Here is an 11,230-nt window from a genome sequence, read left to right as displayed (position 1 = left end):
GTCGGATGTGGCACTCTGTTAGTTGTTGTCGCCACTCCATGCCCCACCTCCACTTTTGATCAACCACCCAGTCAACCGGTTCATCTTCGATCTCTGATCAAAACGCTCCTCTCTCATCGCTGCTGCTGTGTAGACATGACATTTGCCAGTCATGGCAGGCATATACAGTAGGTCCCATCGCAATCCAGCACGGCGCGAGGAAAAAAACCTTACATGCGATGACCAGATGGTCACCTGCTCGAGTTTCCTCAGATTCGAGTGGACGCCTTCATACCCTCTCCCTCCACACCGTGGTGTATACCATCCCTTCCTTCTTCCTCGACCCATCCCTTTCCGTTACGACCAGCCCCTAATGCTCAGCTCTTCCTGCTCACCCATGTCCACTCGGATCATCTGATCGGTCTCACCGAGGATTTCACGGGGAAAATCATCTGCACTCCCGATACGAAACGGATGCTGTTGAGGTTGGAACCGGAAGTGGAGAGAGCTTATATGGAAGAAGGGTTGAGAGAAAGGAGGAGAGTACGGTTCGGAGGTCTGAAAGCCCGAATGGAAGGGAAAGGGAGAGACGCCAGGCTGGTAGATCGGATTGTGAGCTCCTAGTTTACGCGCATCATCAAAAGTCATCAAGCTGACACTCCCATCTTATCGTTAGGAGGCGATACCTTATGGACATCCAAAAGAGTTCGAGATAGGCTACGAACATGGCCAGCCACAAAAAGTCACGATCACACTTCTCGATGCGAATCATTGTCCCGGTTCAGCAATGTGGGTACAGCTGTTGTCTTACTCATTCCATGGTCATCTGATGACCGTCGTTGGATACAGGTTTCTTGTCGCCTCACAAGACACGGCAGTATTGCATACGGGCGACGTCCGAGCGGATAGCCAAATGTTGCAGAGCTTGGGAAGAAATCCTGCAGTACAAGAGTATCTCGTCCCGGTGTCAACATATGATGATCAGGCTGGGAAAGTCGGAGCGGGTCGAAGGATCATGAATAGGATATATCTTGATACGGCTGCTGTGTAAGCTCAAGCTTCGTTGCGCAGTGAAGCGAGCTTGATGCTGACGACAAAGTAGGCTCGGAACAGGCGATATGCCGGATAGGGTGAAATAAGCTGTCATTTTAGACAGCCGTGTATTCGGTGCTAGCTGATCGAAATAATGTAGGAACCGGTGTTGCAAGACCTAGTGGAACAGATGAGCCTTTATCCTAACGATACTATATTTTTCCTCAATACCTGGTGCTTTGGATGGGAACACGTTATTCAATCCGTGGCTCGGCATTTCAATCAATTTGTGAGTGATACGTGTACGTGCTCCAAGTGTTTGACGCTTTCTCACCCTCTGCAGGTTCACGTGGACAGATATAAGCAGAGCATTTACACAGCAATGGAGACCGATCCTTTCTTGTTACGTTGCACCACTTCGGATCCGGATGCTACTCGCTTTCATGCATGCGAACGGTTTGCAAAATGCAAGAATTGTCGAAGATTCGAGAGAGGGAACCGGCAGCCGGTATACAACCTCGACAAGCGGATAGTACATGTGAACATGGTTGAAGTAAAGCAAGCGTCTTGGGCGATCCAGCATGAAGCATTTCTTGAATCTCTGGGCAAAGCAGCGTGCGGGGAAGGACCTTGGCCTTACAATATAGTGAGTGATATCGGTAGTAGCACACTGATCTGCGCTGACCGGTGAGGTTCAGGACGTACCACTCGCGCGTCATAGCACACTACCGGAGTTACAGAACATAGTCAGGCTGTTCAAACCGCTAGCTGTCACCCCTAATACTGTCGCACCCCACACTAAAGGACTTGATTACTTCTTGCTGCCGGACCTCTTGGAAGACTGCATGGCGAAGCGCTCCTACGATGGGATGATACGCGAACGCGACCTGTATCTCAACCAGAAATTCGGTCCCGGATTCGTCAAGCGTCTCAACATCATGCGTGAAGCTGGCCTGGATCTGGCTCCCGACGTGGAGAAAAGTTTGGCCGAAAGAGACAGGTACATGCCCAAGCGTGACGATCATCTGCCTGAACTCGTACAACTCGGTACAGCGCTCGAAGATCAGAAACAGAGTGCGAAGAGGAGTGCGACCGCGAAAGACCAAATGGCGAGGGCGGGTGGGTTACCGCGGTTAGGACCGGCGGAAATCATGGATATGGTTTGCGGAGAGGTACCGGGGGGATCGGACGCGGAGATGAGATCCCGATTCCAGCAAGCGATATCGTCGTCAGGATCAAAGTTAGAAAACAGGATGACCAGTCAAACGTCACGACACATGTTGAACCCATCAGGTGGTGGTGATTACGACACCGATGACGAAGAGGAGTCGTACGTCCGAACACGAAGAAAGCGTCAACGACCGACGACTCCGGAATCATCGCTGGAATCAAAAAGATCGTACCTCGTTCCAGATCCCGCCCAACTCAGTATCAAACTGGAGCATGACATGTCTCATGACGAGCCAGTGACGAAAGATGTCAAGCTGGAACCGAGTTGCGAGAATGGAGCTGAATCCGTATTCGGCGGTTCCCTTGCACGAAAACAGTCGCGGTTCTCTTTGGGTTCGGAGGAGAAGGAGCGTATCAGAGCCTTGATGAGCAGAGATAGACAGATGCTGGCTTTGGTCGCAAGTGATAGTGTGGGGACCATCAACGGGGAGGTGGAGTAGATTGTTATTTGCGTCGTTATCGCGGACAGTCATTTTGCGTCATCTGTCGAGAGAAGGAATCTCGTCGTTGTTGTTTGTGGCTGTACATATCGGTACTGTTGTGCGTAGTAGCCATCAATGCATTGCATGTCAGATGTGATTCACCAGGTCATACGTCTGAGCGATAGCGATGGGGATCATCTATCTCATATGATACGAATTTACAAGAATGGTAGTATCAGAAATTATATGCACAAGAAATCAGGGGTTGTACGTCTATGAACAACAGGAGTCGATGATGTGATGGAATGGAGAAGATCAAAATGATGTACACGGTGAATGAGATTATGATGGTGACGAGTGAAAACCCATTATATACAACTGTGAATGTTTCTGCCGCCTGCGCTCGTCTGTCTTTCTATGTATCATCGCTCTGATCTGGTTGGTCGTTCGTCATGATGTGATATGTGATGCCCTCTTACGCTCTGGCAGGCATGGGTGTCGCTCCGGGCGTAGTGATGACTTTCCTGACTCCGGTTCTGAATCTGATCGGTCCGTCTTCGACGACACCTCCGACCTCCTTCTCGATCTGGTCCTCATCTTCCTCTCCGTCCTTCAGGAAGGTAGGATCAAAGTCTTCTCGCTTGTAACCCCATTTACCGGGCAACCAAAACTCGCTCTCCTGGCCCATCCTCCTCTGACGGAGGGTGAGCCGTTCCAGTTCCTTCTCTTTGGCGGTTCGTCGAGCGCGAATCGAAGGCGCGAAGAGGGGTGCGACGGAAGGTGCGGGGGAGATAGAGCGACGGGTTCGAGAATGAGATGGGTTGACAGCGAGCGGGTAAAGGGAAAGGATTCCAGATCGATCCATCCATGCTTCGATAGGTGCGAGTTGAGCGTCATCGCCCAAGCGGGCAGTGGCGTCTCTGGGAGTGTTCCTGTCGAGAGTGACTCGAGATGATGCTCGTAGAAGCATGCTTCCAGAGAGGGAGTGACCGTCGTCAGAATAAGGAGTGACGAGATCGGCCTCGCTCTCGGTGCCCGAGCTGTTTCGCCTCGAGTGGTGGGCTGATGAGCGGGGGAGGATGTCGCTCTCGGTGTCAGGTCTGGGAAGACACAGATCGCAGACTCTGTCGTTGCCGATGGATCGTTTGCCAGAGCCGTCGGTGTGAATGAGCGCAGCGCGTTGGGAAGAATGGGCGGAACAGAACAGTTGACCGCAGAGTCGACAGTGGTGGCGTCGAGGACCGAGGAAGAAGTAGGTGGGTTGAGCAAAGTTGGCGGTGCAGAGTGGGAACGTGCAGAGGGCAGAGTCCTCGTCAGGCTGTGTGATACAAGGATTGTCAGATACTTTGACAGCGAGAGTCGAGGTCAAGGACTATCTGACTCACCTGCCACTTTCCCTTGATCATCGCCTCTCCGATTGCACGGACCTGCACGGTGGCAAGGATGTTGGCGCAGTTCTGGATATTGTCAGAGCAGTCCGAGAGCGGCGAGGGGGAGTCGGCGATCGCATGTTCGGTCGATCCACAAGCGGTAGGCTCGGTGTTGAGGTAATTCAGACCGCTCGAGGTGGATGCGACGGGTTGCAAGAGGGTCGAGTTGAAGCCCGAAGAGGAAGCACCTGCAGATTGGGAAGAAGGGTGAGACGAGGAAGATCCGTAACGGGACTCGTTGCTCCCAGCAAGACCTTTTGGTGCGGGGGCGAACGTATCCAAAGGAGATGAAGAGGAATGGGACGAGGAAAGGACACACGATCAGCAACAGCTCGATTTCGAGGATGACATGTCTGAAAGGCTTCCTTGGGGTTTCCTTCCGGGGATGGGTGACTCACGAGTATCGCTGCCTTTAGATCGACAAAGCTCCTGTTGCGTCTGCTCGTGCTGCTCCAACCATTGCGCCTGCGCGTGGGTGAGTGCGACCGAGGGATCTGTTGGGAGTTGAGGGAGGAGTGCTTCGGGTCTGTGTTGTTGTAGGAGGGAGGAGGCGGTGGAAGAATGAGACATTGTGTTCTTGTGTTTGTTGTTGATGAGAGAGAAAAAGGAAGAGGAGAAGGGGGGAAGGTTATGGTTTGTATGGAAAGAAGAGGATGGGTGTGATGTGTCGTCAATAATGTAATGTGTCTCTCCACAAAGTGGTGTAAGAGTGTGTGTGTGTGTGTGTGTGTGTGTGGTGTCAACTAATTAACGGTCATGGTCGTCTGAGCAGTTGGAGCGGTTGAGCGGGGGTGTAGTAGCGTGCTACCAAAAGCAATGAAAAGAAACCCTCCCCCCGGACCCAAATAAACGTTTGAATCACTATAATGACACTACGCTGGTTGGTCGCATGGGATGTACGTATGTATGGGATGGATGGATGGATGGATGGATGATATCCGATCTCAGGTCCCACCGCACCCCCCCTCAAACTCCCCCTGTTACTTACTCTCCCTTGAGGCAAAGTGTCCCCCAAGTGGCCGAGTACCCCGAATCCAGGGGGGTCTGATACCCGTTGTGGTCATTTGCTGCTTCTCTGCATTTGGTGCGTGTGTCCCACCGTGTTTCTCGGTCTGACCGGACAGGGGAGGTGGGAGATCGACTTCGCTTATTCTCCCGCACGAGGGTCGGATCTGTATACCTAACGGTGGTAGACCTCGTGCCTGCGTGTGTGCGTGTGTAACTTGCCGTAAATGGGTGTATTTTCTTTTACGTTCTTTCGGACTTTGTGGTGTGCAGCATGTCGGTCTGACCAGCTAGGGTAATCGAAAAGCAGACGCCTCGTGGCTTGACGTTTACTTTTGACATGCTTCGCTTTGCTAGAATCCCAGAATCGGTGCATGATGATCGGATCCTATTGTCTCGCACCTGGGATGTGTCTGCATGGACGGAATCGGGTCAATGGAGTGAGATGAACGGATGATTCCAATCGAATCCAAAATATCGGTGTTGGGTACTGTCTCAAACCCATTCAATTGTTTTTTTTTTGATTCACCAACCGAACCCCATCCGTCCGTTTCATTGACCCGACATAATACCTGTGACAGGGTGGTGGGTCGCTTCTCACCCATGCTGAACAACCGATCAAAACAGGGGTTGGGATCTCTGTATGGGTCCTGTATGGGTTTTTTTTCCCTCGATTTTCTTTTTTTAGCCCCGTTCCAGTTGATTTCCTGCTAGAGGGAATCATCCAAAGCGATCACAGGATCCCATCCCGGTTTCACGCAGCAGCATGGCACATCAATGCGCGGGGCGGTTCTTTGAATTAGGTCGACGCAGACCTTGAGATCCCGTGAAGACGGAGCGACTTCGCTTGGACGCTACTGCTCTTAGATCATTTACAAAATACCGTTATGCTTTGCACCTGGCTGGGATTTGACATGAAACCGCTTGTTAGGTCTTTTTCCCACATGATACGGTATGCTTCGATCACGCTAGTGAGGGGAACCGCCTCCGTTCTACACCCGGACTCGCGCCCCTGTAGTACCAAACTTACAGTAGTGGGTCGGTTTTGGGTGTGATCGATCTACTTGAGATCGTCACCTCTGACCACTAGCGCACGGGTGCAGATGGCTCCACATCTTCCACTCGCGCAGTACATCGTTGACGAGAAACGTGTACATGCCGCACACCCCGTGCTATCAAATCCAACTCACTCCAACGAAACCCACAATCATTAGCAAGATGACGTAGAGTACCGGCTTTCATGCAAGGGGGTGGGTGGGTGGGATCTCAAACCCCAAACCCAGACCACTCGTCGTACTCAACTGCCAAGGCATGGTATGGCATATTCCCTCACACAACACAAAACTCCCTATCACGCCGACTACGAAGCATGTCTATACTGCTTAACCGCTTCTACTGCCCTCCTCCTAACCCCGACGCACCTGTCTGCCGTCATACGGTCATGAAAGCGTGTCGACATCTCAGCACCTAAACGAGGAAACCGGTCTGCAATGATGCTGCGAGCCGACCCTCGCTCCAACTGATTACGGCGGGATTCTCGCTCATTTGTCAGATTTATACATCCGACAAGGACGTTGATGACGAGGTTTCGGGATTACAAGTCAATTTTTGATTCCAGTACGTTAGGGTTGTTGCAGCATTCGCTTGACAAGAAGGCCAAGAGAACTTGGAACATGTAAGATGGATCAAGTAATGCCAAGGTCGTGTTTCGTCACCACAGCATGAGGGCACAAGCGATTGCTTGATCCAGTATGTGGTGACCGAAAGTACGAGTGGGTGAGAAAAACAACCAATAGTCCGCGGCCGAGGTGTCAGGGTGGACGCATTTCTCGTCGATCTCTGAATTATTGTTATGGGAACCACCTGGATTCTCTCGCCTCGCCTCAGGTTACGGGAGCTGGATCGCCCTACAGTACCGCTTTCGAAGACGAAGCCTCGTTGTCACCGCCGTGGCCAGGCGTCTTTGGGATCCTTGTCCAATACACGCCTATACATAGCTTCGGCCAGGAACGGCATCTCACCCATCGGACGCCGCTGCATCTCTTGCTTAGGCATTGTTTTTACAGAGATCTACAGACTCGCATGGTGCTTGTCGATCGTGGCTGTTTCCTATTCAAGGTCGCGGAGAGGGTCCGAGATTGACATCCTTCTATTTATACATTGTGAGGGTGTCTATATGGGTCAGACGGTGATTGGGGAGAGAAAGGGGGGCGGGGAGGGTTGGCGGGTGACAAGAGGCGCACAATAGCGAGCGTATCAGACAATATCGTCGGTCTTCTCACGCCAGTGCTACGCCGCATATCATTCTAGCTCCGGCAGCTTCGCAGCTTGACCAAATATGGTATTGTCCATTCCAGACCCAGATCTCAGTCAGCTCAAGTAGACAAGTATGGCAGAAACCATTGATTTCGCTACTTGAGTACAGCGAAAATGATATCTTGAGCGCCCTGATGTGAAGCTGGGATTGCGAGTTGGTGAAGCAAAGTATTGGAGGTAACTTTTGTCTACTGTTCAATTATGAACGTATCTCCTGGAGTGACACGAAGCGATTCATAGTTGGCGACAGACAAGCGGTGCGACCACAGAGGTCAGCCAGGGAGCGAGGGCCGCAGCTGTCATTGCAAACTGCCTGCTTCCTCCCATATGTGTATATGTACGGGGTCCGCATGCAACAATGGCTCTACCTACCAAGAGCAAGCCTATATCCAGTCAACCAAGTCTTTGATCGTCTCACATGCAGGAGTGAAGATGAAAACAATGGAGCGATTGGAGCGGAAATCAACGACAAAATCAACCTCCACCTCGCGTTAATCAACAATCGCACAACATTACCTGGTCTCGGCAGTCTTCCTTCGCTCTCTTATCCTTTTGCTCCTTGTGCTATATGTTTCCCTTCGTCTCTCCATCCTCTTGTGACATTCTTCCTCCCTTTACCACCGGATCAGGCGCCTTTGATTCTCCCATGTCCTCAAGCTTAGCGTCTTCTCTCCCTACTGCTCCCTCAGCTTCCACTCCGACTCTCGCAGATATACAGATTTACAGTACTGTCCGACAGACCTTCAACCAAGTATGGAATGACTTTTACGAATGGAAACCTCCCAGCACACTTCCTCTTGCCGATGACGGCCTGCTCAAGGCTGCCGAGAGGCAGGATGTGCAGCAAGTCAGGCGTCATGGAAAGCTCGGACGGAAATTGGCAGCTTTGTCGGCGGTAGAAGATATAGTATCCATCCCGACGCCTGACTCTCTCGCTGCCGACAGTCTAGCTCCTGCTCGACGTCCGATCATACCCAGTTCATCGACATCCACCCCGGGTGGTTCCTCCTATTCTTCATCCTCAGCGACGCCAGATCTGATCACTTGGCGTCGGCCTTCTGGGGACCAGCCCGGATCATCAAGCAAAAAACTTCCTCCACCCAAACTCGTACAACCACGTCCGCCGAAGGAAGGCTCATTCGCCCTCACCATGAGCATACCTGTGACTCGAGTCCCTTCATATACGTTCTGCGTAGGAGGGACTAGCAGTATATGGAAACCCGAATCAAAGTCGATGCCGTTCATACCATGTTTCGGCGACGATGCCGACTTTGATGAGCTCGAGTATTCGAAGAAGTTCGGCATGAGGAGGGAGTTCGATGAACCGGGTCGAGATGCGGATAGTAAGTCGCTGCACCCAGTGTGGTCTCGTCCGTCGCTTGACGGCTACGCTGTGAGATCACACACTGATATCATCGCTGGAATCTGAAATCAGTCGAGATCATCTTGGTGGAGACTATTCGTCGACTGAAGCAAACCAATGTCACTCCACAACAGGCTGACTCCACTCGTGTCCTACCTCAACCATGGGCGACGATAGAAAACGTGGATCTGGATCGAGATCTACCTCCCTTTCCTCGACGTCCTGACTTTGAAACAGAGGGCCAACGGCCGGTCAAGAGGAAATGGGAACCGCCTTTGGAAGTGCCAGAGGAAGAGGTCAATCCTTCCGACATGCAAGACATGTTCGAGTGTGAATGTGCGAGACCGGGCTGTGTCAGAGTCGGCTGCACAAGGCATAGTGAGTGTGCTGTTCTGCGACCACCCCTAAGGGTAGCAGAAGACTGTCTGACATGCGGAGGATGATCTCAGCTGGGATCGTCGACGGGACATTCATGCTCAAATACTCTGATCACGTTCGGCCCGAAGAAGAATCCAGTGTATCGCGTTCGACCGTTCTGTCCTTGCTGAATGGCTCGTGTCCGAACAACTGCCACTCGCCTTACACCCTCTCAGAACTGGAGATCATGTCCATCAAGTCGCCGCGGAAATGGCCAGAAGCAGAGAGGGAGATGTTGAAATCGCTTCTTTTCGAACTGGACAACCTGGACTGTCGAAGTGTTTGTGTCCTACGAGAAGCTCATCCGAATAGAACGTGTTTGGAGGTGAGTTTATGTGTTTCTACGAGAAGTGCTCGCAACTGATACACATTGGTGGTAGGTGGTCTTGGAGACACTGTCAATTCTTGGCTCCGTAGAGCCCTCTGTCTCTCCTGCAGCACATGAACCAGACCCCCTGACTAGACCTACGACACTGGCGAAGACAAAATCGAAGAGCTTCCGTATCCGTGAGTCCAAACTCACTTCATATTTGTTGGTTGCTACGATGTTGACGATGCTATTGCAGCTATTCCTACGGCCAAACACAACAGCTTTGACGAGTGCGACCATACGGGACCGTGCGTCGCGGGTGAGTGCAAGTGCGCGAATACCGATTGGCCTTGCGGGAGGAATTGTGGTGTAAGCTGCTGCCAGTGGAAACGTGTGGCAGCAACATCGGACTGACATTGAACGTCCCTTAGTGTCCGCCTAGCTGTATGCGACGCCATCAGGGGTGTCAGTGTAAACGAGCTCCCCGTTACTCCAGCACTGGGGTCAAACGAACGCAGAGAGTATGTCTACCAGAAAAGTGTCCGTGCCGAATCAATCGGCGAGAATGTGATCCTGAGCTATGTGGGTCATGTGGAGCTGCGTGAGTACAGTAACATCTGCGGCATCTCGAAATGACAGACTGGGAAGTTGACGAGTAGACGCAGAGAGGAGCTGGATATCCGACATCGCCGCGATTACCCGACTGGTCGATTTCGACCGGATAACGGCGAATGGGAAGATGTGGCTCGTGATACTCAGGGATGGGTGAATTGCAGTAACGTGCAATTGCAGAAGGCTAATTGGCCAGTGAGTGACGAGAGTCAACCATCATTGGTGTCACAGCTGACTTTGGCTTGACCCTTTTTTCCAGAAATTGAGGGTTGGCATCAGTCCTGTTGCAGGTTATGGACTCTTTGCGGATCAGGACATTAGCAGTCATGTGGTCTTAGGGGGTGAGTGACTTTCTACTGCTCTGCGCTCAAGGCGGCACTGACGGGTTGTTTTCCCTTCTCTAGAGTATGTAGGAGAGGTGATTTCTCACTTGGAGGGGTTACGCCGAGAGTGAGTCGCGAACGTGGATCTCGATTGGCTTGATTCATTGCTTACGGACCGTCTGTGTGTGCTTGGAAACAGTCAAGTCAACGTGGGTCTTGTCATCAGCTCCAGTTAGGCTCAGTGCGAGCGAATGCCAAGCTGATCGCTAACCTGATACGAACCAATGCAGAAACACATCGGTCGGACATATCTTTTCTCCCTCAACGAAGACGCTGAGATCGATTCGGCTAGCTACGGGAACGAGACGCGGTTCATCAACAGTGGGAAAGGAAATGAGGTGAATTGTGGTGCGGCGGGTGAGCTCGTTTATGTGATTTTTTCTGGTCGTCAGACTTGGTTGACAGACGAATTATGACGTGCAGTGACGATCGTGCATAACGAACAGAGAGTGTATTTCCAAACCCGTATGTGCTCGAGTCCTGCCTCTATTGCGCTTATTGAGCCAAGACTGAATGTATCGTAGTGAGACCGATCAAGCGACATGAGGAGATCCGGTTCGATTACGGGTGAGTACGAGATGCGTCCAGGTTGCGAGAGAGCTCTCGGATGCTGACGAGACACTGCCAGACCGTCATTCAATGAGAATGGGTCGGATAACCTTGTTGCTAAGCAGAACGCCAACAAGAAGGCGAAGCGATAGGCGCCGGCGGCAATGGCGATTCACGCAGCG

At 51.8% G+C, this 11,230-nt stretch overlaps 3 protein-coding genes across 3 annotated transcripts; 2 read left to right on the top strand and 1 right to left on the bottom strand.

The window, feature by feature from the left end:
* Positions 1-151: 151 nt before the first annotated feature.
* IAR55_006233 (uncharacterized protein) lies at positions 152-2,681 on the top strand (the record flags this gene model as incomplete). Its single annotated transcript, XM_066949318.1, has 8 exons — positions 152-167; positions 227-591; positions 656-768; positions 829-1,026; positions 1,082-1,109; positions 1,172-1,300; positions 1,355-1,657; positions 1,710-2,681. 8 exons carry the CDS (start codon positions 152-154, stop codon positions 2,679-2,681), a joined length of 2,124 nt encoding a protein of 707 aa, XP_066800326.1.
* Positions 2,682-3,138: 457 nt separating this feature from the next.
* IAR55_006232 (uncharacterized protein) lies at positions 3,139-4,663 on the bottom strand (the record flags this gene model as incomplete). The annotated part of the gene is made up of 3 exons (XM_066949317.1): positions 3,139-3,981; positions 4,049-4,347; positions 4,492-4,663. 3 exons carry the CDS (start codon positions 4,661-4,663, stop codon positions 3,139-3,141), a joined length of 1,314 nt encoding a protein of 437 aa, XP_066800325.1.
* Positions 4,664-8,060: 3,397 nt separating this feature from the next.
* Positions 8,061-11,200, top strand: IAR55_006231 (uncharacterized protein; the record flags this gene model as incomplete). Its single annotated transcript, XM_066949316.1, has 14 exons — positions 8,061-8,757; positions 8,850-9,155; positions 9,227-9,519; positions 9,575-9,701; positions 9,761-9,873; positions 9,936-10,105; positions 10,170-10,311; positions 10,376-10,457; positions 10,521-10,566; positions 10,639-10,648; positions 10,730-10,856; positions 10,923-10,964; positions 11,024-11,066; positions 11,128-11,200. The coding sequence occupies 14 exons, from the start codon at positions 8,061-8,063 to the stop codon at positions 11,198-11,200; spliced, it is 2,271 nt and encodes a 756-aa protein (XP_066800324.1).
* Between the last annotated feature and the right edge of the window lie 30 nt (positions 11,201-11,230).

The sequence above is a fragment of the Kwoniella newhampshirensis genome, chromosome 13 (assembly GCF_039105145.1).
Source record: "Kwoniella newhampshirensis strain CBS 13917 chromosome 13, whole genome shotgun sequence".
NCBI classification, from domain to species: domain Eukaryota; kingdom Fungi; phylum Basidiomycota; class Tremellomycetes; order Tremellales; family Cryptococcaceae; genus Kwoniella; species Kwoniella newhampshirensis.
Note: the sequence above shows the minus strand (reverse complement) of the source record. Positions and strands in the feature narration are given on the sequence as shown.